This window comes from Biomphalaria glabrata, chromosome 5 (genome assembly GCF_947242115.1).
Source record: "Biomphalaria glabrata chromosome 5, xgBioGlab47.1, whole genome shotgun sequence".
In the NCBI taxonomy this organism is placed as follows: Eukaryota; Metazoa; Mollusca; class Gastropoda; family Planorbidae; genus Biomphalaria; species Biomphalaria glabrata.
The window spans coordinates 14,134,892-14,148,056 of record NC_074715.1 but is presented as its reverse complement, the minus strand read 5'-3'; the positions used below and the strand labels follow the sequence as shown (position 1 = coordinate 14,148,056).

The 13,165-nt window shown below is 31.9% G+C and overlaps 2 protein-coding genes across 3 annotated transcripts in view; one reads left to right on the top strand and one right to left on the bottom strand.

The window, feature by feature from the left end:
• LOC106061290 (DNA-directed RNA polymerase I subunit RPA1-like) overlaps positions 1–299 on the bottom strand; it is a 29,799-nt gene extending 29,500 nt beyond the window's left edge. The window contains exon 1 of the mRNA XM_056030343.1: positions 227–299. The gene's annotated coding sequence lies outside the window, so the exon portion shown is untranslated. The remainder of the gene's footprint in view (positions 1–226) is intronic.
• Positions 300–643: 344 nt separating this feature from the next.
• LOC106061299 (N-acetyltransferase ESCO2-like) lies at positions 644–11,650 on the top strand. 2 transcript variants are annotated; one of them, XM_013219392.2, is made up of 9 exons: positions 644–802; positions 4,808–5,679; positions 6,272–6,341; positions 6,853–6,984; positions 7,165–7,260; positions 7,868–7,945; positions 8,151–8,213; positions 8,772–8,932; positions 9,406–11,650. In XM_013219392.2, the coding sequence occupies exons 2-9, from the start codon at positions 4,820–4,822 to the stop codon at positions 9,527–9,529; spliced, it is 1,584 nt and encodes a 527-aa protein (XP_013074846.2). In that variant the 5' UTR covers positions 644–802; positions 4,808–4,819; the 3' UTR covers positions 9,530–11,650. The 2 variants fall into 2 exon arrangements, with proteins under 2 accessions (XP_013074846.2, XP_055886859.1); XM_056030884.1 differs by lacking the exon at positions 644–802 and adding an exon at positions 835–963.
• The last annotated feature ends 1,515 nt before the right edge of the window (positions 11,651–13,165 follow it).

Genomic DNA, 13,165 nt, shown 5'->3' with positions numbered 1-13,165 from the left:
CACTGTTAGTAGTGTTAGTTTAGTGTTACTGTTAGTGACGACAGTGTTACTGTAGAGACCTATGTCACCTAGACTCTATAGATTAACTAGATAATAAATATATATATAATATATATAAATATAATATAATAATCTAGATCTATCTATTATCTAAAATCTAGATTAGATCTGGAGCCTAGATCTAGATATCTAGACTATTATTACTATACAAAATAATAATAAATACATTTATTTTGTAACAATCTTCACGTGTAGAAGTCTGTTTTCGTTATATTTTGTGTTGTTGTTTGTTTTTAAATTACTGCCAACTCTATTTTTGATGTAGATTGATATTTAAATGGAGTCTAAATTTTCTTAACTTAGTTACAATTTAAATAAAACCATGTTAGCGCTTTTAAACCTATATATATATAGATCTATATAAGATAGAATAATCTAGAATTATTTACTGATGCTTTAAAAATGGTAATTTAGAGACAATATTCCTTTTTTAAATCCTATTCTAAATCTTACAAAATAATGTGACTGATATAAAATACCTTAGTTGTCTTTTTGTATAAGTTGTATATATTCACTGACCTAAATAATAAACAAGTCGTTTGTTTATATTATCCAAGTATCCTACTCTTGTATGCTAGAGTTGCCTATCTTTTTCTGTTGTTACGGATGTGGCGCGTTTTCTGATTTTATGTGGATATCTTGACTCCAGACACAATATCACAATACTTCTATATTAATATATACTAGATCTATATTAATTCTAGAGAACTCTAGATTAGATCTTTCATATAGTCTAAATTTGGTAAACACAATTCACAACTTTACTGACTTTAGTCACTTTAGACTTTAGAGTTGTTGTTTTTTTAGAGTCTCTACTTTAACTTTATGCTAAAGTAAATTTAGAGTCAAAATAGTAAATTAGTAAATAGAGTGTAGAGTCTAACTCTAAGATTGGTACACCAGGTTAGGTATACTTAGATTTACTCATTTATCATTTAGATCTAGTATTTAACTATTTATGAAAATTTATTATTACTAGATTACACTATAGAATAATAGATCTAGAGTTAAGTCTAGAGTAATCTAGACTAGAGTCTCTAGATCTAATAGACTAATTAAATAATTATAATAAAAATAAATATAATAATAGTCTAGATCTAATAGTCTAGTAGTAACTAGTCAGTCACAGTGATATTATAGAGCTTTACTAACCTAAGTTAGTAAGTACTAGATCTAGTTAGTTAGATCTAATCTAGATCTAGTACTAGGTCGTAGTCGTAGTGATCTACTACTTACTACTACTCTACTAGACTTCTAGAGTTAGAGATCATACCGATTATTCTATCTAGAGTCTAGACTTTTCTAGACTAATGTCTAATTAGACTATCACTAATGACTAATTCATTGATATATCTAGATAATCTAGTACTACTAGTAAAGTAGTTCTATATTCTATATAATATATAATATCTAGAGTCTAAATAATCTAATGATTAGAATAATTAGATTAGTCTGATTAGACTATTAGACTCTAATCTAGATTATTCTAGATAGAGACATAGATTATACTAATTTATAGTAATATAAATATTATAGAATAGATAAATACTTAGGACTTAGGATTCTAGACTCTAGATCTAGAATATTAAGAATTAGAAGAATCTAGTTTGTCTATATCTAGGAGGAATCTAGTAGTATTAGTACTATTAGTACTAAGTAGTAGATTAGTAGTGAGTAGATGATCTACAATCAATCATTAGATTCATTAGATTATGATTGATTTTGATTATCATTAGAATCAAATGAGCAAATTGAAAATGTCTAGATAAACTTAAAAATGGGTTTGCATAGGCGTAGTCATATGAACGCTGCACTCATGACTCATCATCTTTACTAGTCTTTAGATCTAGATTCTAGATCTATATATATTCACTTGAGTTAAAAAATTATAATATAGGCAGATGCTGAGATGATAAAATGTAGATCTAAAGGTCATCTGTTTTTGTGGCTCACGTTAATAGTTAATGAGGGCATTTGAGAGTGTCATGTGACTCATGTGTCCATCACAATAACCAACCACCTTTACCTTTCTCCTACTAGAATCTAGTTACTAAATGTCAGGTATCTAGATCTATAAGACGCTGGGTAGACTCACAGGTGTCCCAAAGATCCCATATAATTAAAAATCTCAGGATTCAATCCTGGGACCCCTTGGTTTGGAAGTCAAGTGCTTTACTTTATGATTATGGTACCACCCAGTTACTGCGCCTCCTAGTCTGTCTATTGTAATGTATTATTATTTATAGGTCTATAATTATATTAATTTCTAGATGAGTCTAGATCAGTGATGCCCAACCTTATACGGCCTGAGGGCCATTTTAATTTCAAACACTCGTGTCGCGGGCCACATTAATGAAAAGATACACAAATTAAATAGAGAATAAACCATTTTAAATAGTCTTATTACAATCCCGTGGCTCCAGTAGGCATACTTACACCCAATTACGTAACAAGGGTTTCAGGTGTCTTATAACTGAAAAAGTTTTTCTACTAAATTAAGGGCTTGTAAACATTGTGATCCTACACAGCAATTGTTTTCGGAAATGTGCTAGGTGTATGTAGACAACACTGCGTAGAAATCTATTGACTGCATTGCTCGAAATTTCTCAAGCAGGGAAGTCTGGCTTTGTAAGTCAATCAGTTCCAGTTGGTGTCACTCCTCAGCGGCAATAGTAGGTCTAATGATCTCGAAATCTGCTGCTGTCGTTTAGTTTTGAATGAAGATTTTCACCAACATCGTCTACTCGTTTTGTAATTGTCATGCCAGAAAGGCATCAGCTTCAACTTTTTTTAGGACTATTTTATTCCATCACTGCTAGCAAGCACATTTTATGCTTCATTCTTAAAATTTGAGCAGCTTTGTTGCCCCCTATTAAGGCCGACTCATTTTTCTTCTTGGTAAATATGTTCGTCAATCGCTCAACTCTAGACGTAAGTTAGCGATCTTTTCCTAGCGGCTTAAGCCAACAATGCAACCATATCTTTGTAATGGTTTGTTTTAGAATGCTTTTATATTATTTTCCTACAAAGAGCCTCATTTTCTTTTCAAATCAAACATGTTTGCTTATTATGTTCCACCAACAAAAAAAAAAGATCTGTCCTCTTTTCCTGGAAGTTTCTACATCCAATTTTTGTTTCTTCGACTCTCCCATTTTATTAACATGCAAATGTTACACGATGCAGCACCAATCATGTTGATGTCAGAAGTACACGAACCAAAATGGTGCACAAAAGATGCGCTGCGTTACACACATGAGATGACAAGGATACAGCTAGCTCAAGGCAGCCGCGGAATCATCCAAGACTCTAAAACAACTGTCAATTCTTGTCGCCGAAAAAAAAAAAAGCCTTGTGTTCTTATAGAAAAAAAATTAATATGAATATTACAAGACAATACGTTACAATGAAATCTATCAAAGAAAATGTAAGAGTCCTAACATACAGAAAATACATTTTTTTTTTTTTTTTTTAAATTTTCTACATTTTGTGCCGATGTTTTGGCGGGCCAGTTGGAACCATGTTGTGGGCCGGATCTGGCCTGCGGGCTGTAGTTTGGGCATCACTGGTCTAGATCTAGATAGTTAAGATAGTCAAAATCTAGAACTCTATCCTATCTAATTTATAATCTAATTCTAATGTTAAATGTACTAGATCTATATAGATCTACATTTCTACATCAAGAATCAAGAATAATATGATAATAATCGTATAAATCTAGAGAGATTCTAGTTAGAATTCTATTAAAAATTAGAGCTTAGGTCTAGATAAAGGTAGATATATATATATAATAGTGAAGAATAATGGATTAAATAGATTTAGATTCTCTCTATATATTTAGATCTAGACTAATTGCGTATTCTAGAGTAGACTGACTATTTGATCATTAACTGTCATGTGTGTCGCTGTACAATCTAGACACTCTATACGTCTAGAGAATCTTCTGTTCTATTTTAGAGATAGTAGAGAAAAGCCGCCTTAACCGAACACTCCACTTTTGTCTCCCACATAATAATACATAATACCCTCTAGAGCTCAGACCATATTTTTTATCAGTGCGTCTTTATTTTGATGGTGTGGTAGAATTACTATGATCTATATAGGTAGTATGGCATGCTCTCCTTTTTTCTTCTTCTAATTTCTAACACATTTACATTTAGTTTTGTATTCCTATGCAAGGTGATAGTTCTACATGTTGTCAACATACACTAGTTTGAAAGTGTCCTATTTTTTTGTAGTCAGTGGAAAATTGTTAAGTGAGGGGAACACTTTGCCATACCTACTTCACGCCCTCTTTGGCATCAGATTTTATTTTAATTATGCTTAATGAAGGAGGCGCAATGGCTAAAAGGTTTAAATCGCTTGGCTTTCTCAGGTTCAAATGCTTCTGAAGACTGGGATTTTTAATTTTGGGATCTATAGGGCACATCAGAGTCCAGCCAGCTCTAATAAGTACCTGACATTAGTTGGGGAAAAGTAAAGGCCATTGGTTGTTGTGCTGGCCACATGACACCCTTGTTAACCGTAGGTTACAGAAGCAGATAACCTTTACTTCATCTGCCCTATAGACAGCATGGTCTGAAAAGGGAACTTTAGTTACAACATAGCTACAAGAATTTTAATGCAAAAAATTTCAGTTACTTAATGTGTTTGATAAGGCAGCTTTACTCTAATGTCTTTTTCTTCTAAAAATGATTGTTGAAAGTTTAATGCAGCTTGGTGTAATTGAGTTTGGTTGCATTTATTCCAGAGTAAAAAAAAAATGTCAAAATTACAAAGCAGCTGTAAGAAAAAGCCAGTCAAGAAAAAGAGTTCTGCATTTGAATTCACTTTACAGACTAAATGCAATGAAGAGAAAACAGATGAAAACAAGACCAAGAGAAAGTTTTACAAGTCCAGGCCAATAACCAGTACCCCTAGACAGATCTCTGTTATACCAGGGAAAGGATTTGATCTGAAATTTCAGTCTAAAAAAAATAACAAAAAGAATCTGAAGAAAAAACATAAGCATGTGAAAAGAAAACATGTGGTCATGGTCAAGCAAGTGAAAACAGTCGTGAGGAAGCCTTTACAAACTTTTCAAGGTAGCTCTCTAAATGTTAAGGAAAAAATACCCCAGAATGTGTTTAAGGCTAGCTTGTTGAATGTTAGCATGAAATCTACATCAGAAATGCGTCTGTCTAGCTCGCAGAGTGTTAGCATGAGTGTTTCATCTGAAAAGTTCCAAACTAGCTCAGAGAATGTAAACAAGAAAGTGGGATCAGACATGTCAGGATTCATCTGTGCATCCAGTTTTATGTTATCCGATGAGAACTTTAGAAGGGGGGAGAATTTGGATGTCTCTTTAGGTCAGGTCTCAACATCAAATGCAAATGAGGAAAACAATAATGAAGAGAGTATAATGGATAATGAAAGATGTTTGAGTGTCAACACTCATCAGAGCTCAGGCAAAGAAAGTAACATGAACAACAGTGACAACATCATCTCAGGGATAACAAATTCTACCTCCATGGTTTCTAATGCAACTCCATCACCAAGTTCAAGCAAGCTATTTCCCATTTTTAGTAAGAAGGCTGCGGATTCAATTACCACACCTAGTAATACACGTACTTGTCAAAAAAGGTTTGAATTTATTTTTTTAAATTAAACTATAACACTGTTACTGTTTAGATTAAATTCACCTGAGAGTTTATAAAGTTTTTCTTTTTTTAATCTTTTGAAAATACTATGAAAGAAAAACTGACTTACATCTATGGGAGTCATCTGAGCTATGTTATTGTCAGATAATGTTTCTAATATTCATAGAGTTTATATTATATTTTTTAACCACTGTGATTTCAATATTTTGACTTATATTCATATTCTTTGAATTGAGTTTGATAGGATTTAACTTCAGTCTACTTCATCTCTCTTCAAATTAAAAGCTTTTCTATTCAGTGTATAGTTTAGCAAATCTACAAATGTGCTGTTGTGTTGATAGACATGAATAGCACAAATATTCTTTTACCAAATCTTGATAATATGCAACAAGTAGCTAAATTAAATATTCTGTAAAAAGTAAGAGCTTTAACTTGTATTATATGAGAGTAGATAATTGTGTTAATATTTTACTACAAAAAATATGTTATCCATAAATGTGTGTAATAATTTTATACTTTATAAGTATTTATTTTTCTACTGTACTGAAAATTGTTTACTTTTTTTTTACTTTAAGGTCAGAGAGCAAGTCCCCGCCTCCAAAAAAGAGAAAAACACGAGATGAAGGACCATCACAGATGATTTTGGTTTGTTTATTGTTTTGACAACATCCCTTTTAGTGTGTAGTGTGGATTGTAAACAATTTCCCTTCTTTGTTAATAATTATTCAAAACTTTTAGAAACAATTGACATTGAATGAAAATAACATTTATAGCAGATACTGAATATTTTTAACAAGACTAGAGTTAGACTTTTGAATGAATTGGATGCTTAGCTCCTATCTTGTAAATTTTAGACAAGTGCATTGTCGTATTAGGTGTTGGTTCAATTAATTCTGAATTTGTTTTTGTGAGTTGTGACTACATGGGTGCTTTTTTTTTTTCTTTTTTTTTTTAACTACATAAATAAATAGATATTCAGGGTTAAACTATATTAGCCCAACTGCATCGATCCATATTTGCTAAAAACATTTTAAACCACTGTTTTAGCTTATTCCTAGCATTGAAGTGTTGTTGTTTTTTTTTGTTGTTTTTTTTAAACCTATATTTCAGAAAATAGCAAGGTTTAGTATGTTGTTGTTTTCTTTTCTTTTAAAAGGATGCAGGACAAAAGCAATTTGGAGCCATTCAGTGTCCAGTGTGTAACATGGTTTACTGTCCTGCAGACCCAGTCGATAAAACTGCTCACCGCAAATTTCATTCGCACATGGAGGAAGTACTTAAATTTCCGGTATTTGAACAGTTTCTTGTTTGTTTTTCATCCATCAAGAGGAGCATTTAATTTTTTTTTTGTTCAGTTATCTAAAATATGGCATTTATTTAATAAGTGCAGCTAATTTGTTTAAAATCTTAATCTTAAAATCTATATAAAGGCTCATATTACCATAAAACAAATCATATAACTTATCAGGGTTGGAAGAAAGAACGTGTGGTACAGGAGTATCCTGAAGATCTAGGCAGAGTGCTCTTGTTGTTACCAGAAGATCCCAAATACATGAGAAAAAAGGTTTGTTGTTATTGCTGCTTTAGTAGTTGTAAGTTAACAACTTAAACGTAATCACAGTAAAAGAACATATAAAAGTGAGAATTTAAGCCAAAAAGAACAATTTTAACTATAAAAAAAAATTTTGTCTTTAAAGTTTGTTTTTCTTTCTATAGAGTCTGTTGGAAATTTTATAAGTGATAAATGGTCTGACTGGTAAACAAAGTTCACAAGTTTAAATACATTTACTTTGGGGGGGAGGATGGTGTCTGTAAGTTTGGACATCAGTGCTTCAAGGTATGATTGGTATCTAACTTGGAAAATAAAAGTATGGCATGTTGCTTGTTTGCACTGGACTAGCACCCTTTTAATCATTTCTTTATTGATCTGTGGACAGTCCACCTCGCTCTTTTGGCCCATTAGGTATTGACAGCAATTTTAAATAAACCATTAAACATCCCAATGCAGGTATGATGAATATACCAGACTACTTTTAACTACAAGTGTTAATAAGATCTATGGAACAGAGCTTATCCTTTTATGTTTTAATTCATTTTTAATTTTCACTGATGTTTTTTTTAAATATGTTGAATTAGAGAGCATATGATCTCATTCTCTTGACTTGTTACAGCTAGAGGAAGTGAATGAGGTGATGAGCCGAGACTTGGGGTTTCTTGTTACAAATCCATTCAGCTCTCATAGATGTAAGGTAAGTACAGTTTAGTTCACAACTGTAAGGCTGTTGCTCTTTTTATTTATTTATTTTTTTTTTTTCGTCGCAATACGGCAGAAAAATAATTATGCCCATGGCTTAAGGTTAACACCCTTTATTTTATAGTAGAGATAAATATAATTTAGTACATTTGGTCTTTCACTATAAATATTTAAATAGTACTATAAACTGACTGTTTCAGATATTTTTATATGTTCGGGATAAACAGATATGTGGTTGCTGCATAGCTGAGCCAGTTGAACAGGTCTGTCTAATCTTTAACCTACATTGTCAGTGTCTTAATAATGATCCGTGAACTGCTTTGTTTTCTTTTCTTTCTACTACACATCTGCCACCTCTTTGATTGAATTCCTACTTTAAGCTCACAATTTCTGCAGTCAAAACATGGAAGTCTTCAGTCGAAAAGTAAATAAATGAATGATATATATCAAAGTAAAATTTAGCACATGGTAGTATGGCTGTATAGCTGGGTTGATAGAAAGTCATGCTGAAGTTGTGAATGTTGTGGCTTCGATCCCCTTATTGGCTCTTTTTATTTTCAATGCCAAACGATTAGTTGATATTATTTGAACTTTAGAAATTGATTTTTTTGAAAAATTATATATAACTTGTCTGCCTAAAAGGGAGTTTCTATCAGTTTCTTTATATGATCTTTTATTGGTATCATGTGGCCTACTAAGTACCAGTTTGACTTAAAACTTAACAATGAAGACAGTATAATGTTTTACACAAATATATTTTAGTTGTTTAATGTTATGTCTTGTACTGAAAAATTTTTTCTATGCCATTATGTCTGTTTCAGGGTTACTGTATAATACCAACTGATCATGAGTTGACTGTTGGTCAGCGTCCTTGGAGATGTAGTGAAATGCCAGAGCCAGCTTGTGTTGGTATCAGTCGGTTGTGGGTGGCTGCTGACAAGCGCAAGTCTGGTATTGCCACAAAACTGGTGGATTGTGTAAGGTAAGGGTCACATTTCTCTACTTTATATTTGCAGACAATCTTTATTTTTGTCTGCATTTCCTGTCTAAATTTTGTTAATTCATTCAAGTGTAAATTATTTCTACACAAGAAAAATAGTTGGCTGCACCCAAGTACACATGCTACTATTAGTTTATTTTTAATTATAAAACTTTAACATATTTCAAGACTTACTTACAAAGTTTGAGATTAAACAAATAGTAACTTTGAAAGGTAAATTGATTCAATTTTAACCAACAAAAAAAAAAAACATTAAATTTATTTGTATTTTTTAAATATAAATAAAATTTTGATTATAAGAAATAACTTAATTCTCTGCTTAGCATTTTTTTTTGTGGCCCATTTATATGTTAGTAATTTTCAAATAAATAATTCCTATTAAATATTTAATATTAAAAATTAAAATAATTCAACTACTTAACTTTTTTTTTTTCTCTTAAATTGTCTTTTTTTAGACAGTGGTTCAACTATGGAACACTTATTCCAAAGTTCAGAGTTGCATTTACAGGTCCAACCCAAGATGGATACAAGTTTGCATCTACTTACATGGGAACCCCCAGCTTCCTGGTTTATAAATGAGCAGTTTTATTTATTTCTTTAAACTGTTGAAATGTTATAAAAATGCAGCACCTTGTTGTATTTTTGGATCTAAGATCCCACTTGCAAGGATGCAATATGTATAGATTGTTTTTTGTTTGGTTATGGACTAAATTTATGGCAAGATAAAAAAAAAAACATAAAATTTTTTTTTTTATTGCTTTTGTGAAGGATAAGAGTGCCCAGTACTTAAGTTTGTTTGCCTGTTCAGAAGCATCACTTTTAAAATGTGCATTACTATTTCTGATGCAAGTTTTTTTTTTGTAAATAACATAATAAATGTACTATAATTGGTCATATTAAGTGATACAGTTTGACTTGCCTGTGCCTTGGTCTACCCATCCACTGCCATTAATGTCTATACCCAACTTCGATATTATCCACAGTTGAAATGTACTTTTTTTTTTTCTACTTCAGCATTGTGAATAGTAGTTTTTACTAGAGAGTTTAGATCTTCCAGGACCATACAATCTGTATTGGGCAACCTGACATTCTTCTTAAGACAAGTGATCTGGTTTACATTGTCCAATTTTTTCATCTTCCCCATTCACTGTTTCTAGTGAACTCTTGTTCAGGTGGTGACAAGGAATGTCTTCAAGTTTCTTAATATTACTTTTTTGTTTTTTTTTATTTGTTTCAGTACTGTGCCTCGAGAATGAAGGTACTTGGGGGAAGATAAACCCAGACTTAGGGATTTATTCTTGGTTATTCATTTCTTATTGTTTCATTCAAGCTGTAGTTGGTGGGGATATAAAAGTAGAAGTAAACAGTTTGTCAAAATTGTCATGTTAAGTTTATTTTAAAAGTAATCTGTCCATAGTCTAAGGCAGTCAGAGTCTCTGCCTATGCAAGGACAACTACTCTTTGTGGCAAATATTTGTCTTAGTTAATCTGGAGATGGTACAGAGCTCAGTTTTCCTCCAGTCATTTCTGTCCTCAACAAACCATATTTACTCTTAGTTTTTATTCTTGATTGTCAAAAAAATGGTAACCTGACAAAATAGTGCAGATTAAAATAAGCATATTATTTTTTTTTTTTTTTATTCATTATATTTATTTATATTCCAAACAGCACGTTAAAACGCGTGTACATGCCATATTTACACACAAAAAAAAAACATATGTAGTAATATCACATAGCAACTCCATCAGATAATTTGTCTTGCTTGCCGCTTTACTTTGTTCTGATTGTATCTTAGAATCCTGTTCTCTCAGGAAGTGAGTGATCAACTTCTAGAATTCTGAGTGATGCCAGTTAATAGACAGCTGAAATGCATGATGATATCCATCCTCCCAGTAATTATATAAAATGCCTACATCTAGCTGAGCATCATTTAGTTCTTTGAAGGTAGTAGTTACATCAACAGGTGGAACAAATGAAAGGGCTAACAGCATCTTGACAAACATTTTCATCATTATGATATGTAGTTGCACGATTTTCATCTAGATAGGAAATATCATCAGCTTGACTAATTCTGACACACCTAGTTTGCCCATGTTGGGACTTGAAGGTAGAAGCCTCTGCTAAAATCTTGCAGAGGACCTTCACTTATTAAAATCTGGTACTTTTAAACTCTATTTTGTTGGGTAACTGAACAAAGTAGTTAAGACTAAACACTTAAAGAATACTTGACATTGTAAAAAAATTAGTAACCACCATAATTTATATTGTTGGCATTACACAAAAGTGATGATTGTATTTTACGTTTTTATTCCCTCACTACACCTTTTTTTTAAAAAGGTAATAGTCATTGTTTTAATTAGAGTCAAAGCAACATTTCAGTTTAGACATTTGTACATCGAATCGTAGATTAGATAGTTAAGTCAAATAACTTCTTAAAATTAACCTTTTGGTTGATATTAATTAAGCAATATTAATAAAGCAATACATTTTATATCAATAGTCTGTGTTAAGGTTTGATAGAAAACTATTTATTCTTTGAATTTTGTTTTACTTGTCGAAGGATATGATCTGTTTTTAACTGTTACTAAGTACCAGTGTAATTTTGTTTAAGACCATGGTTTTATTTGTCAGTTCATAATTCTTATTTGGAAACATTTTACTTTAACATAACATGTTGATAATAAACATATTTCAAACTAAAAAAATTGCTTTCATTTTATTTGTAAATGTAACTACACTCTAGTTATTTACATACAAGTTTTTCAAAGTCTAGGTCACATCAGTGCTATTAGAAGTGGTATGTTCTCTTGAAAAATTATTAGTTACAAGTTTGCCAGGAACCTTTACATACCATGTTCAGAGCTCTCCATGTGATAAAAAATATCTGAGGTGATATGCTACTGTAAGACTGTCATGCATACTCCAGAATAGTCAAAACTTGGTTGCAGGCTCTTCTGTGATGTGGCACTGAGCACTTAAAATCCTCATTACAGGGTTCATAGCCAATTTCAATAATTCAAGGCAAAATTTATTTTAAAGGTACAGCATCGCAGTAGAAGCTATAAAATATACAGGGTTCATAGCCACTATGTTACGAAAGTGTCCAAAACATACAGTATGGTTTGTGTAGATTGACTGCATGTTTAAAATGAAATAATAAAAAAAAAAAAAAAAGCTTATATTAAAGTGTAATTGTATCGATTATTATGGATGAGTCATGTAATTAAATTTGTAATACCAGTAGCTGTAGACAAACAATAATATATCTGTGCAATAAGAAATATTTTTACCATTTGTTCATGTTTAGTGCATGCTTTTAGCTTTCTCAATGCACTATGACCCTATCACTTGTCTGGACCAGTTGGGAAAGGTTGGGGGAGATTGAAGGGGGTATCTAGGTGAAAGTTACCATAATAGTTTTTAAATGTATTTTATAAAAAAATACTAATCACTGTGCCAGTAAAGTGCTTATGAAAATAGGTTTCAAAGCTTTAAATTGTTACTTTCAATCCTTTAAGTGAGGACCTAATTCTTTACACAAAATCTAAAGGGGAGTCTTGTACCACCACATCTGCCAAGAACAATTTCTTTCCCCTTTTTCAATGCTAAACAAAATAATTAACTAATTGGTTAATTTTTTTTTTGTTACTGATTCTTGTCTACAAGAAATAATTGTGTGAAATTTCAACTTGATCTGAGATAGGGTGTGGGAGAAATAAGGGTAAAAAAAGTGTACCCGACAGACAAAAGTGAGTTGATATAAGCTTTGTAATGATTGGCCCAAAGACAAAAAAGTTCTTAATAACATGTTAACAAGGTGTAAACTACTGGTATAGTATAATCTGTATGAGATGTAAGTATTGGTCCCACATCACTATCTATGCTTTTTTATTTTTATCCCTTAGCAGATGAGCAAGTCATTTTTTCCGCCCCACTTTTTCTGCAGTGCTTTACTTTTATTCTCAAATAAGATTTGACTTAAATCCCCCAGTCATTATCACTCAACCTTCCCTCTTCCTCAAGACTAACTTTGGTCACATAGTCACTTCATGCCAGACTTTGGCAAGGTCTCTTCTTGGGCTCCCAAATGTGTGTCCTGCAGCCTTTGCGAGATCTCTACCTGACTATATATGCCATGAGCCAATGATGGCTGTTATTTCTTAGTTGACAGCAGATTAGGTAATGAATCCCATGGTAACAAAAAGCCAGTATTA

Coding starts and splice junctions, on each gene's coding strand:
- LOC106061299 (XM_013219392.2), top strand. CDS start 4,820: ATGTCAAAATTACAAAGCAGCTGTAAGAAAAAGCCAGTCAAGAAAAAG. Junction 6,985..7,164: donor AGGAAGTACTTAAATTTCCG/GTATTTGAACAG, acceptor ATAACTTATCAG/GGTTGGAAGAAAGAACGTGT. Junction 8,214..8,771: donor TAGCTGAGCCAGTTGAACAG/GTCTGTCTAATC, acceptor TGTCTGTTTCAG/GGTTACTGTATAATACCAAC.